This window comes from Dufourea novaeangliae, unplaced genomic scaffold, assembly GCF_001272555.1.
Source record: "Dufourea novaeangliae isolate 0120121106 unplaced genomic scaffold, ASM127255v1 scaffold166, whole genome shotgun sequence".
NCBI lineage: Eukaryota > Metazoa > Arthropoda > Insecta > Hymenoptera > Halictidae > Dufourea > Dufourea novaeangliae.
In genome coordinates this window covers 75,005-96,119 of record NW_015374042.1, presented here as the reverse complement: position 1 = coordinate 96,119, position 21,115 = coordinate 75,005, and the positions used below count along the sequence as shown (strand labels likewise).

Sequence of the window (21,115 nt, the reverse complement as noted above, 5' to 3'; positions counted from 1 at the left end):
AAAAAAAAAAAAAAAAAAAAAAAGGCTTGTATCTTCGCAAAGAAAAAAGGTAGGGCTATGATACCAACGCAGGATTAATCCTGGCCCCGCACTGTTTGCGGTGCCGTCGTGATATGAGTAAATATTTCTGCATATTAATTTTTTGGTCTCATTTGTAAACCTTACGCATTATTAGTAATTACTACATGTCGTAATCTTAAGCGTCAATCGGAGAACATATATGTATATGTCCTCGTTTTAGTATATTTTAAACGTTTCTCATATAAACGCTTAACTTTGAGATATATCGTGTTTTAGGGTTAAATGTAACACGCCGTCGGGGCAAATTGTAACATGTTACAACTTGCCCCAACACGAAGTATTTTATAAATCACTAATAATTAACTACATATATTCTATTTTATTAGAACCATAATGAGGAACTACCGAAGAAAGACATCTCGCGGGGTTACTTCTTTAGATTTCTCCAAAACAGCCGCGAAAATAGTGTTAAATGAGAATAAATCAACTTACTTTAAGTAGATACATAAAAAAACACAAACAGGGTCAGGTAGTTTCTGTTGGATACGCAAGAAATAGAATGGTTTTTAATGAGAACTATACTTGATCAAATGCGCAAGCATTTATTTTGGCTTACTGCCAATAGAAATGCGGAAACTAGCTTATGGTTGTGCTCCGGCATTTGGAGTTGACGTTCCTGCATCATGGCAAAAAAATCAAGAGGCAGGAGCTGATTGGTTGTCTAGTTTTATAAAACGTAACGGTAACCTTTTTATTAGGACACCTGAGGCCACAACCTTAAACCGTGCTAAGTTATTTAACAGGCTCAATGTACAATATTTTTTTTCAAAATTTAACGAAATTATGTTGCGACATGACTTTCCTCCAAGTAGAATTTGGAATGTAGACGAAACGGGGCTCACAACAGTGCAAAAACAAAAAAAAACATAGCCCAAAAAGGAGTTAAGCAGGTGGGCTCTGTGACATCTGGTGAGAAAGGACCTTTAGTGACTGTAGAATTTGCAATTAGTGCCAATGGAAATAGTATTCTGCCAATGTTTGTCTTTCCAAGACTGAAATACAAAGACTTGTTTCTTCATGACGGCCCACCATCAAGCGTTGGTGCCGGAAATGCATCTGGATGGATGACAGCTACTGAATTTTACATTTTTATGAATCATTTTATCAAATACGTTAAACCGACTCCATTAGAACCAGTTCCACTATTCTTAGATAATCATTGCTCTCGCATTGATATGAACGTTGTGCAAAAAGCTAAAGATAACAACGTCATTCTGCTTTCTTTAATTACCACCCCTAGATGTTAGTGTAAACGCACCTTTTAAGAATTATTGCGCTCAAGCCCAACATAATTGGATGAGAAACAATCCTGGAAAAACTATGTCCATTTATGATCTACCAGGCATAGTAAAGAAGGCATAGCCCCTTGCAACTACTCCAATAAATATTCAGGGTGGATTTAAAAAGAGTGGAATCTACTCTTTCAACCCAAATGTTTTTAATAAAACTGACTTCGCACCGTCCTTCGTCACCGATTTACCTATGACTTCAGCTGATTACCTGCAACTGCTGACAGATAATAGCGCCAATGATAATGATGCAGCGCCAGATAATGCGGCCGATAGTGGCATGAGTGTCCATATCGATCAAGCGAATAATGCCACTCCTGGCCCATCACCAAAAAATATTAAAAAGACAGTGCAAAATGTACCAAACACTACTGCAGCTTTTTCTGCTGCAGTTGTTAAACCTTTTCCTAAAGCAACAGTGAAAGGAAAAACTCGTACTCGGCGTAGGGTAAGGAAAGCAGCCATATTAACGGATACTCCGGGAAAAAATGCTTTGAAATTAGAACAGCGGACAAAAAAGGGATTCAAGAGAAGAGTTGAAAAAGAAAATCAAACTACTATCAAAGGAAAATGCAAAGAAAAGGGAAAAAGGAATGTTTTACAAGAAGATGAAGATAATAGAGACTGCGACAATGACCTGAGTTGCCTATGTTTAGTTTGTGGTGGGACAACAAGTAACAACCTGGCTTGGTCAACATTTACGGTCATAATATTTTTAATAATTACTTTAAAGACATATCATCGATATGTAACTAATCTTGAATCTCCATCCTATCCGTATAAATTAACGTTAAATCTCTAGTCAAAGTATAGACTTTTTTATTTCATGAAAACCAAAAACTATTACTTTCAATCCCGGTCTCCCCTACAAATGTTTCAAGAACATTTTAACCTATTATTTGGTTGAAATTATAACGAAATTAAAAAGAAACTGTTGTATCTGAATCTGACTGATTCCGAGTAATAACATATTATCAGGTAAGAAGTATGTTTAATCTGCTGTTTTTCTGGTATAGTTTCCACTTCTTTTCACTTCCGAACCAAATATGCATCTATAATTGATAGAATTCAAAATTAATGTCGCAACTACGAATGTTTATGTAAACATAGATTTTTGTGGATTAATTAACAGAAACTGGAATTCGTTAATTCATTGGTCCCAGTTTGTTGTTAAACTTGAGTCTACTTGTAGTTTTTCTAAGCCATAAAGAAAATTATAGTTTCATTGCATTTCATTAAATATTTTATTGTTTCGGATTCTAGACAACTGATTAAAATTCACTCTCTTCATGAAATTTTTCTGTGATAAAACGAATAGAAAGAGACAGGAAAAACAAATATATGTAACTGAAGGAAATGAAGTTTTCTTGAAAATTATATTCCCTTACCTTCTTTTGAAATGTATAGTTACTTGTTTCATTTTAATATTATAATACTCTATTTGCAGTTTCGTGAAGCTTTTATTTAATTTATTCGTTCCTGAAGACTTATTCCATTACTGTATACAATTATTACTCTTAATAGATATTACATGTAATATTCTCCGCAATTTTCAGAATTAATTTTTTTAAAAACAAACACCATATAAGTTTCACTTTACTTTTCCAATTTAAATTTGTTCAGGATTGGCTGGGCCGCGGCATGACGTCATGCGCGCCGGGAAGCCAGCGTCGTCGCGGCGAGCTCGTACCGCGCGGCTGGCCGCAAAGTTCGACGATTGTCGTGACGAATTCGATAATCGTCGCCGGAGACAAGGAATTTCGTCGCGGATAATCATAGTACCGACACCTGTGGGTCGCCTCGAATAGTTACAACGTCGTCCTTGTCTAGCCACTGCCAGGTCTTTGTCTGGCAATGTGCGCTCTCTCTCTCTCTCTCTCTCTCTCTAAAAGGACCGTTGCTGTGCGAGGTGCTTACGTGACTGCTAACACAGTTTTTATACAATTAACTGTCTAATTACCCGCGACGAGCCTTTGTCTCCGTCTATTCGTAAGGAACCTTCGATCGAAACGTACGAGTTAACTAAAGGGTGCTCCCTGATTTATAATACTTTTATTATCGGCGCTCCGGTTCTTATAATTATATTCTTTTACTGTTTTCGGTGCTCCGAATTATAGTTTGTCTACTCGTGATCGTTTTGTTCTATTTATTTATTTGTGTACATTTTTGTGAGCGCAATAAACTGTTTTGTGTGTGACAAATTCAAGAAGGTGCTCCTTCAAATTTCTATCCTCGAATCTATGGTCTGTTTTTCGAAAGATGATGCCTGGGAGGTAGGCCCGAGTTTTCGCGGTGTTGCCGCGATCGCGAGACACCTACGGTACTTGTGTCTCTCTCACTCCTCGCGTCTTGGCCAATGACGTGCGACCGTCGACGTGAGTCCTCGCCTACGGTCGTCTGTCTCTATCACACGTATTACAAACCTCTCGAGAAGGACCTACCTACAATCTCAAGGAGGGGGGACTGCGTTCGGCACGTGGCCGTCAATCATCCATTGTCTGGAAATGGCGGAGAATGTTGACGAGACGCAGAACGTTTTCACACGTCAAAAGGTACAATACATGAATAAGAAAATGTTTATTTCTTTTAAAAGAATGTATTGTACCCAAATATTGAGCAACATATTAAAAGGAGATTAAATTAACATGTAGGTTATTAAACGTTACACGTGGAAATCGCAGGGTAAAGAAGAAAGATGGTTTACCGAGCGTCTGAGCGAGAGGCTTGCGTGCCGAAGTGCCGGAGGATGGAAAGAGACACACAGTGGCATTGAGACCGTGCAACGTCTCGCACGAAATACGCAGCTCGCGTTGGATCTCCGCCAGGCCATGCGCCGAGGCAGGCCAACCTCCCAGGCATTATCTTTCGAAAAACAGACCATAGTCTCGAACAAAATTCGTAAATTACGTAGTTCAAAACTATAGTGTATATGTACTATATTGGAAATTGTTCTTTATTTTTTTGTTTTCATTTATACACAAACAGAACTTAAGAGTTCATGACTTTTATTAAGCAGCAATTGTCATCCCCACTTATCTGCTACTATTAAGTTTTCGCACATGAAATGATTATTTTATTATCGGCGTTTGATATTATATTGAACATTATACAAATTTTATTACACAAACACTTCAAAGACACTTTCCTCTGCCGTGTTTCGGTTAAATGTTGTTATTGCTAAATAGAATTTTTAATCCATTTTTTTATGCACTGTTAGATTCCGATGTTTAATATTTAAAAATAATAATTTTTATTCTACTAAACTGTTGAACACGAAATCTTACAAGTTTTCTAAAGTATTTAGGCTATAGTTTTTAAAAACTGTTAGGTTGTAGTGATTCTTCTATATGCCCCACTCAGGATCTTAGACAATAATCTACCTTGTTAATTCTTAACGCGCCCTTAAGTAGTATTCCGAGATCTGATTTAAGAGGTAGTGGGAGTGAGGAAAGGTCCAATAGGAAGTCTTGGATGTTACTAGGTGTTGATGAGTAAGAGGCTAAAGGGTATGATTTTGAGATTGGTGAGTAAGAGGTTCAGGCGTGACTCAGGGTTGCTTCAAGGGTCGTATGCGTAATTATGTACTGAAGATAGGAAGAAATTTGGGGCTGCTTATCTTAAATTAAGCGGTAAATATAAAAATATGCTCTAGCTTAGAGCGGTATCCAACAGCACGTGGAAGAAATGAATAATTTATGAAACTAACGTTAAATACATATATGTATACTATTGGATTATAAGGCTATTAAATAAACTGGTGAACACTATATTCGTTTCAATTACACAATTTATTCAAAGCACTCGGAAGGCGCGTCTTTATTCTCCAGGAAACTTCCAGAAGTGGCGAGCAACGCGACGCGATCAGAAAACAACGACATCACGTTTTTCAGGGACGATCGGTCCCGCTCGTGAAGAAACAATGTATCGTTAGGAATGAAGTTGAATCTTCTCAAGCATTGAACAAAATATAATAGATCTTTTTGTATATATATATTCACTAATATTATAAAAGCAACATATACCTGTCAGTAAAATTGCCCATTAGATGTGTAACAACCTAATAGTTCCATGAAGTTGTGTTTGCTGGGTTTTGATTAAATTAAGTCTTCTTTTTAATTTAGTGCTTCAAACCATGGTCTGCATATTGTTCTTTGCATCAATGTATATGTATACAGGCAATGACGGGGGAAAGCCCACACACTGATTGCAAATGTTTCTATGCTTATAGTAGACGACGTTACATCTTCATTGCTACAATTTCTCGTCCATCTTGCATTCGTCCGCATATACGTTATATATGTATACATATACGGTACCACTACAGGTGGTGCGAATCACGTCGGCTTACCTCAGTTTCCTACGAAATACTAGAGATTAGTCTAAAACTAATGCATATGCACGCATCCTATTGTTTTCATGTGTGAAATAACTTCTGAATTGTAATACCGCATAAAGAGGACACCTCATGTCTCGAATTCACTTATTATGCCTTTATAGCACATGCGAATGTGCAAAATACAATAAAATAAGAAATTGTACTGGACAGGTGTTTATATTATCCTTGGTATAGCGACACCTTTAATGAAAGTGTCAAACTTATGTTCAACTTTTATTTCTTCGTATTATTTGACCAGTACGAATTAAGTGTAAATATTTTTAGTCTATTCATAACAAATGAGATACAAAACTCAGCATTATCTTATTCAGCAACGTGTTCGTTTTCTCAGAAATATGTATTATGGAAATGATCAAATGCATATTTAAATTAATTTATTGTTTTTTTAAAGTATTATGAACAAAGCAATGATGTTTTTCTCTAATTATTCATGTTAATTCTGTGATTAGTCATGTACGTAAAGATTGCATCCTTTATCAACTCGTGTAACGTTTATCATTTTACATCTTAAAGTTATAATAACTGTGTTTAATACTTCACGTCGCAGTTTTTAAAACCATTCTTCACAATAAATTATTCGTCTACATTGTTAATAAAAGTTTGGTCAATGTTACTATATTAAAAAAATATTAAAAAAAAATTAAGACATTTTCGATGACGGATGACGGTGAAAACGGTGGCCTTCTTCAGAAAAGCATTCCGTACTTTAATAAATCAAATTTATTTTTAGTCACGTACTATAACTGTTTGCTAATGTTTAACTAGAGTGTCAAACACTTAGGGATAGTAATGAAGTTTATAAACAAGCAATAATAAACTACTATTTTGTAATACTGACTTAAATAGAAAGTTATTTATATCAGTACGCAAGACGCTTTTAGTCGGAAAGAAGTATGAAACGTGGAATTGAAAATAATTGATTGTCTTTCCCAGTACTAATGTGCGTTCGTATGCTTCTTGCCTACAAACGCTTATGTACATATTCTAAGACGCATATTTACATATGTATGTATAGATAGAGGGGGAACACACGAAAGGGGTAGAGATTGAAATACTGGGACACAAAGCAATAATGCATACCTGAGGTATACAAACAGAAAACGTACATATGTCAACATCACAGAGAAGATAGAGGTAATTGTATTAATAGTGACATTTGAATACACATTAGCTCATAAACACTACAAAGATGTTATCAAAGATTTCGAGGAATTGTATAACATAATTCCTTGCGAAATCACGAAGTTATGAACATCTTTAATAAAAATACTATAATATTGTTGAACACATCGGTTCGCTTAGGTCACTGACGATTCGTTTTATCAAAATTTTAAAAACACTTGTAACAAATGAATGTTACTGAATAAAAGATTTTAAACAACATCAATAACGATGTAAAGTAAAAAAGTACACTAATCAACAACAAGTAACTTTGTTTATACGTCACAACGTATACTATGTCACAACTATGTCAACGTTAGGCCTGGGCCTGGCCAACCCAAACGTTACAGCGGGCTGCACTTTAGGTAAAAATGCTTTTAAAAAATGTAATACAAATACAAAATGAATAAAACTTTATTGTTATACTATGATTCAATACAATTAACTCTCGGGTCTTAATTAATCAGATATTTGTTTATCCTTTCTTTCACTTAATTTTTATAAATCTATATTTATATTCGACATTGCACATCTTAGCTGGTTTTCTAAATTGGCATTGGTTAATGAAGCACGTGATGAACTCTTTGTAAATTTCATCTTCGAAAAAAATGTTTCACAAACATATGTGGATCCAAAAGCACTTATAACTCGTTGTGCAAAATATTTTAAGATAGAATATCTCTCGGATGTAATATAAGTATTGTCATCATTCCACTCTCCTACATTACTAATTGTAAGTGCAAAACCGATTCTTTCAGTAACATTTGGCGTTCGTAGATATCAAATATAGAACTGGAGTTCGTAGTTGCACTTGCGCATTATAACAATGACTCGTGCAAATTTTCATTTATTTAATATTTCTTGTATATATACAACGAGAAACAAAAGTTTCAATAGAAATATAAAATCGCCTGGCGGGCCGCACAATTTAACATGGCGGGCCGCGTGTTGGCCAGGCCTGCTTTACACGAACCAAACGTTGTTGGGCATTTTCTGAAAGCTTTATTAAATTGGTACTTATAATACCCTACTATTTTTCACCTAATATTTTTTGCAGATTCTCTAGTGAAACTTTATATAAATTTACCAGCGAAATAAACACATTTTCCATAAGTACATTGTCTCGTGTAATCACGTCTCGCAATGTTCTGCCGTTATATGTTTGCATAATAAAAATTTCACCGTGGTATATACGATAAGACATAAAAAATTCATTAGACAACCAACGTGTTTATGTGCAAGGTGTTTTGTAATAGACAATGCAGTCTGAAACAAGTTATTTCTGTATAAAAAAAAATAAGTTAAATGTGTAGAATTACATTTGTGCTTGTAGGCCATCGTTTCAAATAAAAATTGAGTTTGAATCTCGTTGGACATGCGTATTTTTAACTGTAAGTGGTATCCTGTGTGACTATTATTCAGTATTTGTACTTGCAATCAGCACTAACCATAACACTGTATTGTCGCTGCTTCATTCGCCTTACTATGTCCTATCGCCTCCATGTGGCCCGGGCCTAAAAAAGTTGGTCGGGTTGGAAAACCGGGGGAAACAATCGCCCCGGGTAATGCCCACGGCAGTCCCCCTGCTAACGTGGCGGGGGCTGTGTGATAGCTACCGGCGTTCTGAGCCACAGCTGGGCCTTGGGGGGGAAATCGCACTTCCCCTCTCCCGGGAGAAACGTACTACTACTACTACTACTACTACTACTACTACTACTACTACTACTACTATGTCCTAACTATCAGTTTATACAAAACTATTGTAGAAAATAAATAATATCGTCTCACTGACAATATTTATAAATATTAATTTAAGTAGAAATGACTAGTAATTGACAGAAATGAAAATTAAATTATTCTTAAGTCGAAGTATTTTATTGTATGTTTTCGACACTATATTTTATATAGGTATTATAATTTAAATAAAGGATAATATAATAAACACTTTTTATATACATTGACATATTGAATGCTAGATAAATTTGTTATGTTTTTTTGCCCTCAACATTGGAGTCGCGATTTCACCATATATGTACAGTAGACATTCGATACCCGCACGAGTCAGGGCTGTGGAGGGCTAAATTTCCAGGAACCGTGCAGGAATCGGTAACCAGTTACCCGAGCGCTTTCCCCTCTCGGCCGTTCAGGTGTGCGACGCAACTGCATATAGGGTGGGCTGGATACACACACTTTACGGTTATGTTAATTATCTCCGTTATTTCTAGAGATATTAGAAAAGTGTAGATGTCTTTTTAGTATGGAAAGGGCTATTACTTAGCAGTCACAGTTTTTTCGTAGGTGAGGGATCTTTTGAATTCTCAAAGTTAATTATGTTCTTTTATTAATGATATAAATACTATGGAATAAAAATACTTTTTTTTTTTACATAAATCGATTCTTCTAAACATGCTGCGTAATAAAGTATTAAGGTATTATGTGAAAAAATTAATAATTCGTGACATATTTTAGTGGCTAATGTCTGGCTTGGTTAGCATCTTTTACCCATTACGTGGGATCCGCGAGACAAGAAGGAATGAAAATGCCACTAATATTTATTCCACCAATATTCATTGCACCAATACAAACATTATTAAAACAGTATTATATACATTTCGGTTTCTGTGATGAGATATGCGTGTTAAACGCGACACCGTATGTGTTCCGGCCTGAGTGGGCTGGGCGACAGAGTAGGGTACGCGCACGCTGGGAGAAATACGTGTGAGCAAGGGGCGTGGTTTCCGTGCAGATGACGGTAGCACGGGAATTGAATGCCTACTGTATGTAACAGTAAAAAATGATGTAAAATAATTGAGTTGTATTGTGTTGATATATTTTCTGCATTTATGTATTTTGCAGATATCACTGCTTAATATTACAATATTACCAGTATTAAGTATTACCGTTTATTTAACGCAGGCACTTTAAAATATTTTGTTATATGTAGAATTAATTAGCTTTAATACCAATATAAATTATTAATCACAATACCATACAAACGAATATCACTACTCCTATTAGTATAAATTAGTAAGAATTTTGATTAAAAATATTTTATTCAATGTTATCGCCAGACATACGACTACATAGACATGCACTGCAAACTTTATTCTTGCAAAGTCTAACATTTTGTGTGTAACCAATAGACGGTAGGGATTAAATTGTTTTACAACCAAATTTATGTTTATTAGCATTCTTAAATTTACATTAAAAGAAGCTCAATTTGTAACGAGTAATTTTATCAGAAACAATCGAGAAAGATAGATTGTTACATAGGTACATTAACCGCAGTTCTTAAGAAATTGGAGGAGAACATTTTTCGTTTAGTTTCCCTTTTATCCTCGTCTGTAACAAGTATAGTTGATAATATATCTGTAGATTAGGCTATTTCCGTTGCCAGAAGTTCAAAGATACTGGGGAAAGAAATGTACCACGGAAAAGGAAGTCTATCTTGATAGATATCGTTTTCTCCTCTCCGTTGACTCGGTAGTCAGGGTGACCTTTAATCATATTTGGCCAGACATACTTTTATCTGGTGGACATTTCCGAGAAAATCGGTTTCCTTTCTTCAAAGAAAACATTCATCTCATAGACATTAAAGAGAAGTAGCAAAACAAATTACTTATAATGTTGTTAAAGAATTTTAGACGTTATTATTTTCGATTAAATTCGTAGGAATGTTCCATTGCTCTCTGATAGGTTTATCAGAGAGAGAGAACAATGAAGTGTTTTTTATATCTCAACACATAAACGTATTGGTAAAAAAAATATATTTAACGGGTTGACTGCCACAATGAAAAAGGCCGTACACAGTCAGATATACATTATTTCGTTTTTAAGTCATAAATCGGCGAAGATATGTGTGTTTAGTTCATAAAGACTATTGGTCTTATTCTAAATGATACTACGATACTAATTTTACCCAAATTTTGTAACAGTATTTAAATAATCCAGTCCTCTTTGTAATATACGTGTCACCCATACTTAGGCGACGTGCGAGCCTCAGAGCGCTAATGCGGATAAACACGATGCCTAATTGAAACGTAACCGTATCATTTCAAATTATCTTAAATTATCCTTATCTTAATGATTTCGTTTCACTTTAATTTATGAATACAGTAGAAATATACAGACTGTCCCGTAATTGGTGGTACAACCACATAGGGGGTGATTCTGCGTGAAAAAATAAGACAAAAATATGGAATAACTTTTTCTTTATTTGAGATTTCGTTTTCAAAGAAATCGAATGTGAAGATTCACCAGTCACGTGTGTATTTGTGCTGGCAATAAGTAGAAACGGAATGGAATGAGCAGACGCAGCAGCCGAGTCCTCTTCAATTACACGTGTATCTCGCAGATTTTTAAATTTATTTTTCTCGAAAACAAAGCTTCTTATGAAACAATTTTATTCTACATTTTCGATTCACTTTTTCACGTAAAATCACGCCTTGCTCGCTTGTACCACCAGTTCCAGGACACCCTGTATATAATATGAGATCTAGAAACAGACAAGGAAGTTTTAGAAGTATTAACTTTTATGTAAATTATTTGATATCGAAATGCATCTGTTCGAAGAGAAATAAGTTATATGATTGTCAATTTATTTTGACCGTGAAGTGGCAAATTATTTTTGTCATTTTTATAACGAAATTTATGAATTCATGTTATACAATGTACATTTCTGTAAAACCCACAGCCTGCTTATAATCCTTGCAATTTCTCTTTGAAGAATTACACTACCGCTCATCCGTATTAGGACACCTAGTATGTACGAAAAAAATGTGATATTTCGTAAGAATTATACATGTTAGGCCACGGTTATTACCGACTTCGTTGTAGTATAAGGGTTATCCGTCGAGTTTTAATATCCCCTAAACAATATTTATTTTAGACATTCAGCAATTTCATAATGACTTATAACATTTACTGCATATTTGATAAGTGTCCTAATACTTACGAGCAGCAGTGTATATGTTTTTATCGGTAATAGATACGGTTTCGGGACAAGACGCGCCTTGCACAATAATTACCTGTAATCTAATTAATTAATCCGCGCGCAATATCTCTCAATGTGTGCTTGTAACTTTGGAACGTTCGAATATGTCGACGTAAACCGTGATTTGCTGATTTACATAGACGGAAATACATGCATAGCTACTGGTACCTGGAGGACCAGTTATCGGGATCGAAAGACATTAGCGAAGGGAGTATGGAACAGACATCCGACAGGAACATTAGATAGTAGGGTAGCTTCAAAATACATGTCATCGTTACTCTCCAAATAGCTTACAGCCTAGGCAATCTTTAATCACAGCTCCTCAAGAGCGTATCTGTCACGTTACAGCACCCCTATTTAGGAAAGGACCATTTCTTTTTCCGGCCCAGCTGCAGACTAGAGTGATAATCTGGTAGGTAAAGAGAAATGATGGATGGAACGACGTAGGAGGTATTAATGTAATTAGCTGTTTATCAAAGTACAAATGAAACGTGGCTACATCAAATAATATTTTTCGGCTAAAGCCGCAGTGAATTTTAATCCTTTAGCAATGAAACAGTTTTGGAATTACCTATGTTATTAGTCATTTTAATTGACTGTGTTATTAAGGTTGGAATCATAGTTTCAGAGTATAAACGTGAATTTTGAATTATTTGTATTTCTACGATTTTGAATGAACACGTGATTAATATTCGAATTTTAACAAACTATCAACGACACTGAATGTGATAATATTTTATGGAAGTATTTGACAAAGAATTTTATCCAACCATACTTATTCCACAAGCCTCACAGTCATTTTCCAGAAAATTTCGCAGTATTTTTTTATTTCTGAATGTTTTACAAATCTTTCGTAGATCTGGCTAGAGCTATACCCATAATAAATACAAAATTTTATGATTTTTTCGTTTCATGTCAACATATACTGAAAAATTAAGCGTAATTGGAGAGCATGTTCTTGTTATCAATACATTTCAATTAACAAATTTCTTGACTATATTGAAACATTTTGATGAGAAAAAACATATATTTTCTTACAACACTGGCATGGGAATTGAAACACTTCGTATTGGAATAACAAAATCATAAAATATTGACCTATTCAGTGCTCCAAACAAGAAGAACCTTTTAAGAGTCTGTAAGGTATTTTAGTGTTCTAGCCGTTCTTATTCCTGATGAGTAGACTACCGCTTTCATGCATTTATAGCTTATAGAACCGTCCGAAGAACAACATAATATAAAACTCTAATTAGATTGAATACATTTCATATATTACTCGTAGCCCAATAGAGGTTTTAGGAAAGGAAAGAAATCTCTATTTTCACTCCTGAATGATCCTCAAATCTTTCATTTTACATAAAGATTTGTAGACTACTGATAACCATCTATCTCATTCTACTGTCGAAGGCAAGATGAAGAATGAAAACATGAAACTGTACTCAAAACAGATTTACGTTACCTCTACCCAAAGTCTTCATCAAATATATTACATATATGTAATATAAAAAAATATCATACATAAAACAGCCTTTGTTCGAGTTTTATATTAATGTTGTCGATTATGATCAGATAAACATTAGAATGACGTGTACATATTTATGACAATACTTCCCAGTTACAAATTTATACGTTCCTTCTCCTAGGACCTTATCAAAGTATAATTATTTTTATCACATACAGGGTGTTAATTGTAACTCGAGCACCAACATTATTTCCGTTACTATTGAAATAAGAAAAAATGACTAAATAAGATGTATATGGTTTTAAGGTGTGCATATGATGGTGACAAAAAAAATCCTGTGAATCGTATTTTTTTGCACATTAACATGTATTTTTTATAACGCGATGTGGTAGTCAGTGTAAAATGAGTTTAATGATCTACACACCATGACTTTGAAGTGACCTTGAAGGCGAAGAAATCATCTTCAGTTTGAAGAATGTAGAAGTAAATAAACGTAATAAGAAGTGACAAATATTTTATCACCATCAGATGCACGCCATAAAACCATGTACATCCTATTTAATCATTTTTTCTTACTTTCAATACTAGCGGAAATAATTTAGGTGCTCGAGTTAAAATTAACACCCTGTATACAACAACTATTCTTAGTTCAACACAAGCAATCTTATAAAATATTATTAACAAGGCCTTTTTAATTGGTTTAATATTATGAAAATTATAAAACTGATAATTTGACTCTAGTTAAAAAATCACCAAGTGCAGACAGAATCGCTAATCCACAATCTTATTCTAATTAAATAAAATCCTATTTTAAGTGCACTTTAATCTATCTTCAAATCGAAAGATCACATTAATACATTTAAGTTCCGTATATATAGAAAGCACATGTATGGATTATAGCAGTTAACTATATATATATATATATATATGGACCCCAGAGCTAGAGTGTATTAAGTCTACCTTTTTGGAAAAAGAATGATATTTTTCATTTTTTCTGTATCAAAGGAAGACTGTAAAAAGTGACAAAAATGGTTCTTCCAACACCTAAACTATTAAGGAGACATTATCGTATATATTCCAAGGAGTTAGGAATGCATGATTATTTACGGCCAATGTTAAGGGGCAGTTGTAAAAGAAGCAGATGCAGAAGACAGAGATGCAACAAATTGAGAGTTGTTGACTTTAAATAATCATAACCTTTAAACGAATCCATGAAACGTAATGATTTAATCGCTAATTTATAGATAAAAATCTATATTTTAATTATTTTCCTGAAGAAGTATCATCTGAAGAATAGGAGAACGAAATATAGCAACTATTTTTCGCATTCAACGCATTGATTTATGTTTTAGAAGTAAGTTATAGTATATTTACAAACACGTTTTCCCGAATATTTGCATCCTTATCTATTGCATCAATTCATCAATTTCTACGGCAGTTAGTCAATGTTTTCTACGTTGTTATTTTACATACAATTAAAATATAAATTTTTATCCATATTTTATAATATTAAAAATATATTTATAATATTATTTTAAAATATAGATTTTTTTCAATAATTTATCTACATGCATTCGTTTAGAAGTTATGATTATTTAAAGTCAACAACTCCCAATTTGTCGCTGCATGGACCGTTCTTTTCATCTGCCTTTTATAAAAGTTTCCCATTACATTGGCAAAACTACATATGCATTCCTAATTCCTTGGAACATATAGAATAATGTCTAATTAAAAGTTTATCTGTCGAATGATCATACATTTTGCCAATTTTTACCATCCTCCTTTTTACTCTTTCAGGTGGTGAAAATTATTTCATTTTAAGTCGTTTAGTTTTTAAAACAATAGCGTAAAAATTATATTAAGTCCATATCGACGTGCGTTACGGAAGAAGAGGACGTTTCTTTTGTCTTACAAAGACCAGCGTTTTTGCCTTGTGACCACAAAAAGCAGCACGTTCGGATTTTCGTCTTGAGAAATAGCATGTTTTCATTTATAGCGACAAAGAGTAGCATGTTGTGTTTTTTCGCTACGAAAACTAGCATGTCTCATCTTTAGCTGTGAAAAAAATTACATTAATAGGTGGCCTCGCATTTAATTCAACTGTTTGTAAAGCGAACTGTGCTAGCTACGGTAGAACACATGAAATATGCTACTTTTCGCCCTACGAAAAACATCACATTAGGTAGGTTGCCAAGAATTTATGTCAACTGTTCGTAAATTAAGCTGTGTTAGTGTTCGTAGAACATATGAAACGTGCTACTTTTCGCAGCAGTATTTGAAATACGCTATTGTTCGTGGCGAAACGTGATCCTTATCGTGGTGACTGTCAAACATGCTAGTTATCGGTGGAAACGATGAAACATGCTTCTTTTCTGGATAAATTGAAATATGGTAGTCTTCATAAGACCAATGAAACGTGTTACTTTTCGTAACGTACGTCAATATCTTGTTCTGAGCCAAACAACGTAAAAACCCTTACATAGGGGACTTAATTCAGTATTCACAATGTTCACCATCGTCGAGACTTGTCTTAAGTCCATTCAATAGTTCGAAGGTAACACTTGTTTGTCGTTGAATATTAACTAATGGTTTCAAAGTTAGAAGATTTTTGCACCTTTGATTTGCTTTCCTCTAAAGTTTGAAAAATGTGACTTAATACACTTAGGCTTCGGGGTCCAAATATAGAAATTACATAGAAATTACAGCTGATGAAGGGTATCAAAAGTAGCAATTCTGTTACTTGTCGCCCTCTGCATAATTCCCTGAAAAGTGGAAGGTCATCAAATTTGTATGTTGAGAGACGTTATCGAATGCTCGTCTTGGCTGCTCTTTCATTATTAATCGCTACAAGCACGATACCACCTCCGGATGTCGCATTAACGGATGCTTCCGTTGAAAATCGTGAATGCATCGCAGCTGTTCCGTGAGCATACATCGAAGTTAGATGAGATATTTCGGCAAACATTGAATCACAGTGATTTGTCAGAGCCATACGTAATCCCCCGGTTGGTGGACGTGGTCGTCATCGGTACGGCATCAACGGTGGAATAATTCAGGTATAATTGACCACCTCGGCTAATAGGGCCTGTTAATTAGTAGGTAGCTGCCTGGTGCAGCTGTTGTACGCGTGAGATATGATCCAGAGTACGAGACCAGAAGACACATGCGTGCGGGCGAGCGCCAACAAACGCTGAACATGAGACGCCAGTGTAGACCTGGTGATGGGATAAAATACACGCAAGCAGTATCGAGACTTAACAGATTACACTCGAACCCTTTACAAGCACTTTGCAAAACGAAAATAATACTCGCGGCTGCTCTCGCACCCTATTGGAATGGATCAACGGTGAGTAGATTAAATTAAACAATAAATTCTGACATTATCTAACTTAAGAGAATAATGAAATAGAGTATAGACCACAACCAAAGGAACAGATGCCCGCTACATAGTACAAGATTTCTATCAACCGGTACCAAATTACAACATGAGCAGGGAAGAGATGAGGATGGTGACACGACTTAGAACTGGCCATAAAGAAGACGGAACCACCGTATTGCTATCAATGTAATAACAAAATAACGATCAACCATCTAGTAGACGAGTGTAGAAGATTTCGAATGCAAATACGAAAATCGAATTTGAGCCTAGATACGGCTCTGACATCATGGGATCACATAAGAAACATCCTAAACTACCTAAAGACACTAACCTCTCCTGCAAGAGCTAACTTTCTTAATACAAAAGAAACTCTACCAAATTCGTCGCTAAAAACCGAGCGGTGGATGGGACGTAAATCCTAAAATTAAAAAAAGATACAATAATTCCTAACACTTTCCTTTTCTGTTAACGTTTACACACTACTCAAATCAATTAGAGGATCACGTATTGCAGTCGATCTGCTTCTCAGTACAATATATAATCTCCAAAAAGTTCTTTATACACAAATAACTAGATGTTAATAGTGTTAGCATTGTATGGAAAAGATGTCAATTTAGCAAACCTATAGCACTTAATATATTGTTTCTATCGTTTGGTGGGTGCAACAGGACTGTCACGATTAGTGATCCCCTAAATTTTTTAGTAGTGTGTAATACTAACATCGTTATAATACTGATTTAAAAAAAATAGCATTAACGTCCAGAAACGAACGTTATTGTTGTCATTGATATATAGTGCTGTTAAATGAGTGATAAACTTAACATTTTCTTCTATCACCAGTCCAATATTTTTTTTGTTTCTTAATATTTTACTGACGGTGACTGATAACACTGATGAATTTTTTCAACCATGAATTAGTAATACAACTCCATCTAGTGGTAAAACTGACAAAAAGCTAAGTTTTATCACTCTATATATATTAATATCGAAAATTACGTATTTAATTTTAATATTATCCATACAATATGTATTTGATACTATCAATAATTTTATAATGACTTTAAGTTTACGTCACAATTCATGAGTGTCCTACTACATATGGACAGGGTTGTAGGTAGGTACACCCGCGAGTAACACCTCAGCTTCCACTAGGAGAAAAAGTAACGTTGGGAAAGGGCCTCCTACTACTTCGTATTTGGAATTACAGAAATGTATGCCAAATTAACATTCGATTTAACATTTATTACACTACCTGTAATAAATTTACGAAGTGGTAGAAGACTTTTCTTCTATGTCGCTTTTTCCCCTAGTGGAAGCCGAGTTTGCTCGCGAGTGTACATGAAATGAACTATTCGTTTCTATAAGTACTAATTGAAATATTGAATTAATTGATCATGAGTATTTACTACAGAACTTTAGCCTCTTATTACGTGCAGTCACGTGGACGGTGCGTGGGATCCTTTGCATTCTAACATTTTTGTGTAAACGCATCCCAGATCCTCCACATACGGGTATCCTGTAGCCTGAGGAATTGCTGGATATACATACGTGTATGTACACCGATGAGCAAACTCGGCTTCCGCTAGGGGAAAAAGTGAGGTAGGCGAAGGGTTCCTCCTACCATTTAGTTTTGGCAATTACTGAAATTTATACCAAATTAACATTCGGTTTAACAGTTATTTCAGTACCTGAAATAAATTTTGCTAAATGGTAGGAAGCTCTTTTCTTACGCCACTTTTTCCGACTAACGGAAGCCGAGTTTGCTTGTGGATGTATACCCACGAGTACTTTCCTACACAAAATCAGCTTCCGCTAGGTGAAAAAGTGGCGTAAGAATAAAGGCCTCCTACCGCTTGATAAATTTACTTCAAATACTGAAACAAATGTTAAACCGAATGTTAATTTCGCATAAATTTCATTAACCCCGAGACTAAGTGGTAGGAGGCTTTTTCCTTACATAACTTCTTCCCCTACAGGAAGCCGAGTCTGCTCGTGAGGGTATAAAGTGATCCTAATATAAACAACATAGTCATCTTGTTTGGTACTTCGTCCATACAGTGTAACACATATAATCGATAGGTTAATATTAACACTATGACGACCGGCTAGTTTCGCGAGTAATTTTGACCAGTGGCCGACTGTCAAGAATCAACAAAAATTAACTGTTTTTGTTAGGAATCAACAAAATATGGTTTCTGCTATGTACGTGAAAAAATTCGGTTAGTTTGAATATTTAAAAAGTACTTATTAATTGACACTCACATGACATCAGTGTCGCGTCGTCGACCACTAACAGATCTGTTAGTGCTACCTGTAGTGCATACTGACACGACGCCGCGTCGCCACTGTGTACCTCCTATTTAGTGATGGCTGTAGAATAAAGACAAGAAAATTGAATAAGTAGTAGCATTTCTACACATTGTTAAGAAAATTTTAACTATTTTACAACATAAAATAGTTCATCTGTAATGTAAATAATAATATTTTCATGGAAACGCAGAATATTGAAAATATAAGTTTATAATTAGTTACTACTGTGTAAAAATTATCCTATACCAATTCAATATTTGAGCATTCATTTGCCAAACCGATTAACTCTACAAAAAGAAAAAATGTAAAATACGTAAATATAAAAAGTTAAGCAGCAATCAAGTAGTTTTGCACTAAAATTTAAAAAAATTCAAAAAATTGAGTTATACACTTTATCCTGTGAACCGTTCAATGAGGTTTAAATTCCCATCCTTTGGTTTGCAATAATAAGTGCATAATAGACATGAGAGAATGTGTATAATGAAATTGTATAAAGCTGTCCGTTTTTTACATACACTTGTGTTTTCTTTTTACTGTGAAACTAGTCTTTTGTACAGAACGCCTGTCACTTTGCCTCAGATTTTGCAGTCATGTATACATTGACTATAAAATACATTTTACAAGGATATACAGGGTAGGGCAATAACTATGTCCACTTTGAATAATGCCGTTATTTGTAATAATATTGTAAGGATGGTCGGGTCTCCTTCTCAATCGTACACGGAGAGGATAGGTGATCAAGGTTTAAGTTAATTTGTCTTTATTTCCGCCGCCGTTACGGACACGTCTCTCGCATGTTACTCCAGCAGTGCCGTCATATGCGCCTCATGCGCCTCTTACAGTTCGGCCAATCCTGACACTCAGGCCGTCCTCGGCCGAGATCGCAGCGCAAATATCGATACAAATAATAAAATTTATATAAACATAATATCCTTAATTAGATTACAAAACTTTTCTTACTCTACCTCCCCGTTAACTCAACGAAATTTCTTATTCTAAACTAACATTAAATCAACCACAATTTCTTATTTTGATATACCTGAAACGATGTTCTTATTCTAAATTTTTATTTACACTAATTCTTACTCTAGACGTTCGCTTTGATGGTGGTTCAGGGTTTTTCGCTGACCGGATCCTTCCACATTCTCATGTTCGCGGGTTCCCATACGCCTTTATATGGTTTTTGGGTCATCTGGAACCCCTCAATATCTGCTATTACATAACGATCATTTCGTAACTCTTTAACTATTTTGTAAGGACCTTTAAATTGCGGCATAAGTTTTTTAGACGCACCGGCCGTGCTATCGAAGTTTCTAATCATAACCCAATCACCTGTTTTATACTTGCGCATGTTTTTGTGTCTTTTATCGTATTGCTTTTTATTATATTCCTGTCCCTTTACAATTTTTTCACTTGCGGTTTTCCGCCGATTTTCTAGATTACGTTCTTCGATATTTATGTTTTGTTCTAAAAATTCACGTATCTCGTCCTCTACTTGACCATTTTGTTTTATCCCGAAGAGTAATTTACTCGGCGTTTCTCCAGTGGCTTTACTTATAGTATTATTTATCGCGTGTTCGACCTTACTTAAATTTTTATACCACGCGACACCTACTTCTTTGTCTGTTAATTTGCTAAGACTTTCGTTAACTACTCGGTTAACGCGCTCCACCTGTCCGTTTGCTTGAGGTGATCCCGTTGCAATTTTTATGTGTTTAATCTCGTATTCGTTCACAAAGGATAGGAATTCCGACGATGTAAACGCGCTGCCTCTATCTGATATCAGTATTTTTGGTTTACTATAATAATCAAAATATTGTTTCAGACACTCTACTGCCTCGCGGCTATTTGTCGTTTTTGTTGCATACAATTTAACGAATTTCGTGAACGCATCGATTATTACTAATATATATTTCTTCGCGGCTACTTGATTATCGATCGGCCCTACGTGGTCGATATGTATCGTTTCGAATGGAACAGTTGTTTTCGGTTTACAATGTAATTGTCGTTCTATTCTTCCGTGCGACGGTGAAACGCGATGCAT

At 35.0% G+C, this 21,115-nt stretch overlaps 1 protein-coding gene across 1 annotated transcript; it reads right to left on the bottom strand.

The window, feature by feature from the left end:
- Nucleotides 1-20,182: 20,182 nt before the first annotated feature.
- LOC107189539 (uncharacterized protein K02A2.6-like) lies at nt 20,183-21,115 on the bottom strand. The gene has a single exon (XM_015578098.1). It carries the CDS (start codon nt 21,113-21,115, stop codon nt 20,183-20,185), a length of 933 nt encoding a protein of 310 aa, XP_015433584.1.

Coding starts and splice junctions, on each gene's coding strand:
- LOC107189539 (XM_015578098.1), bottom strand. CDS start 21,115: ATGCATCGCGTTTCACCGTCGCACGGAAGAATAGAACGACAATTACAT.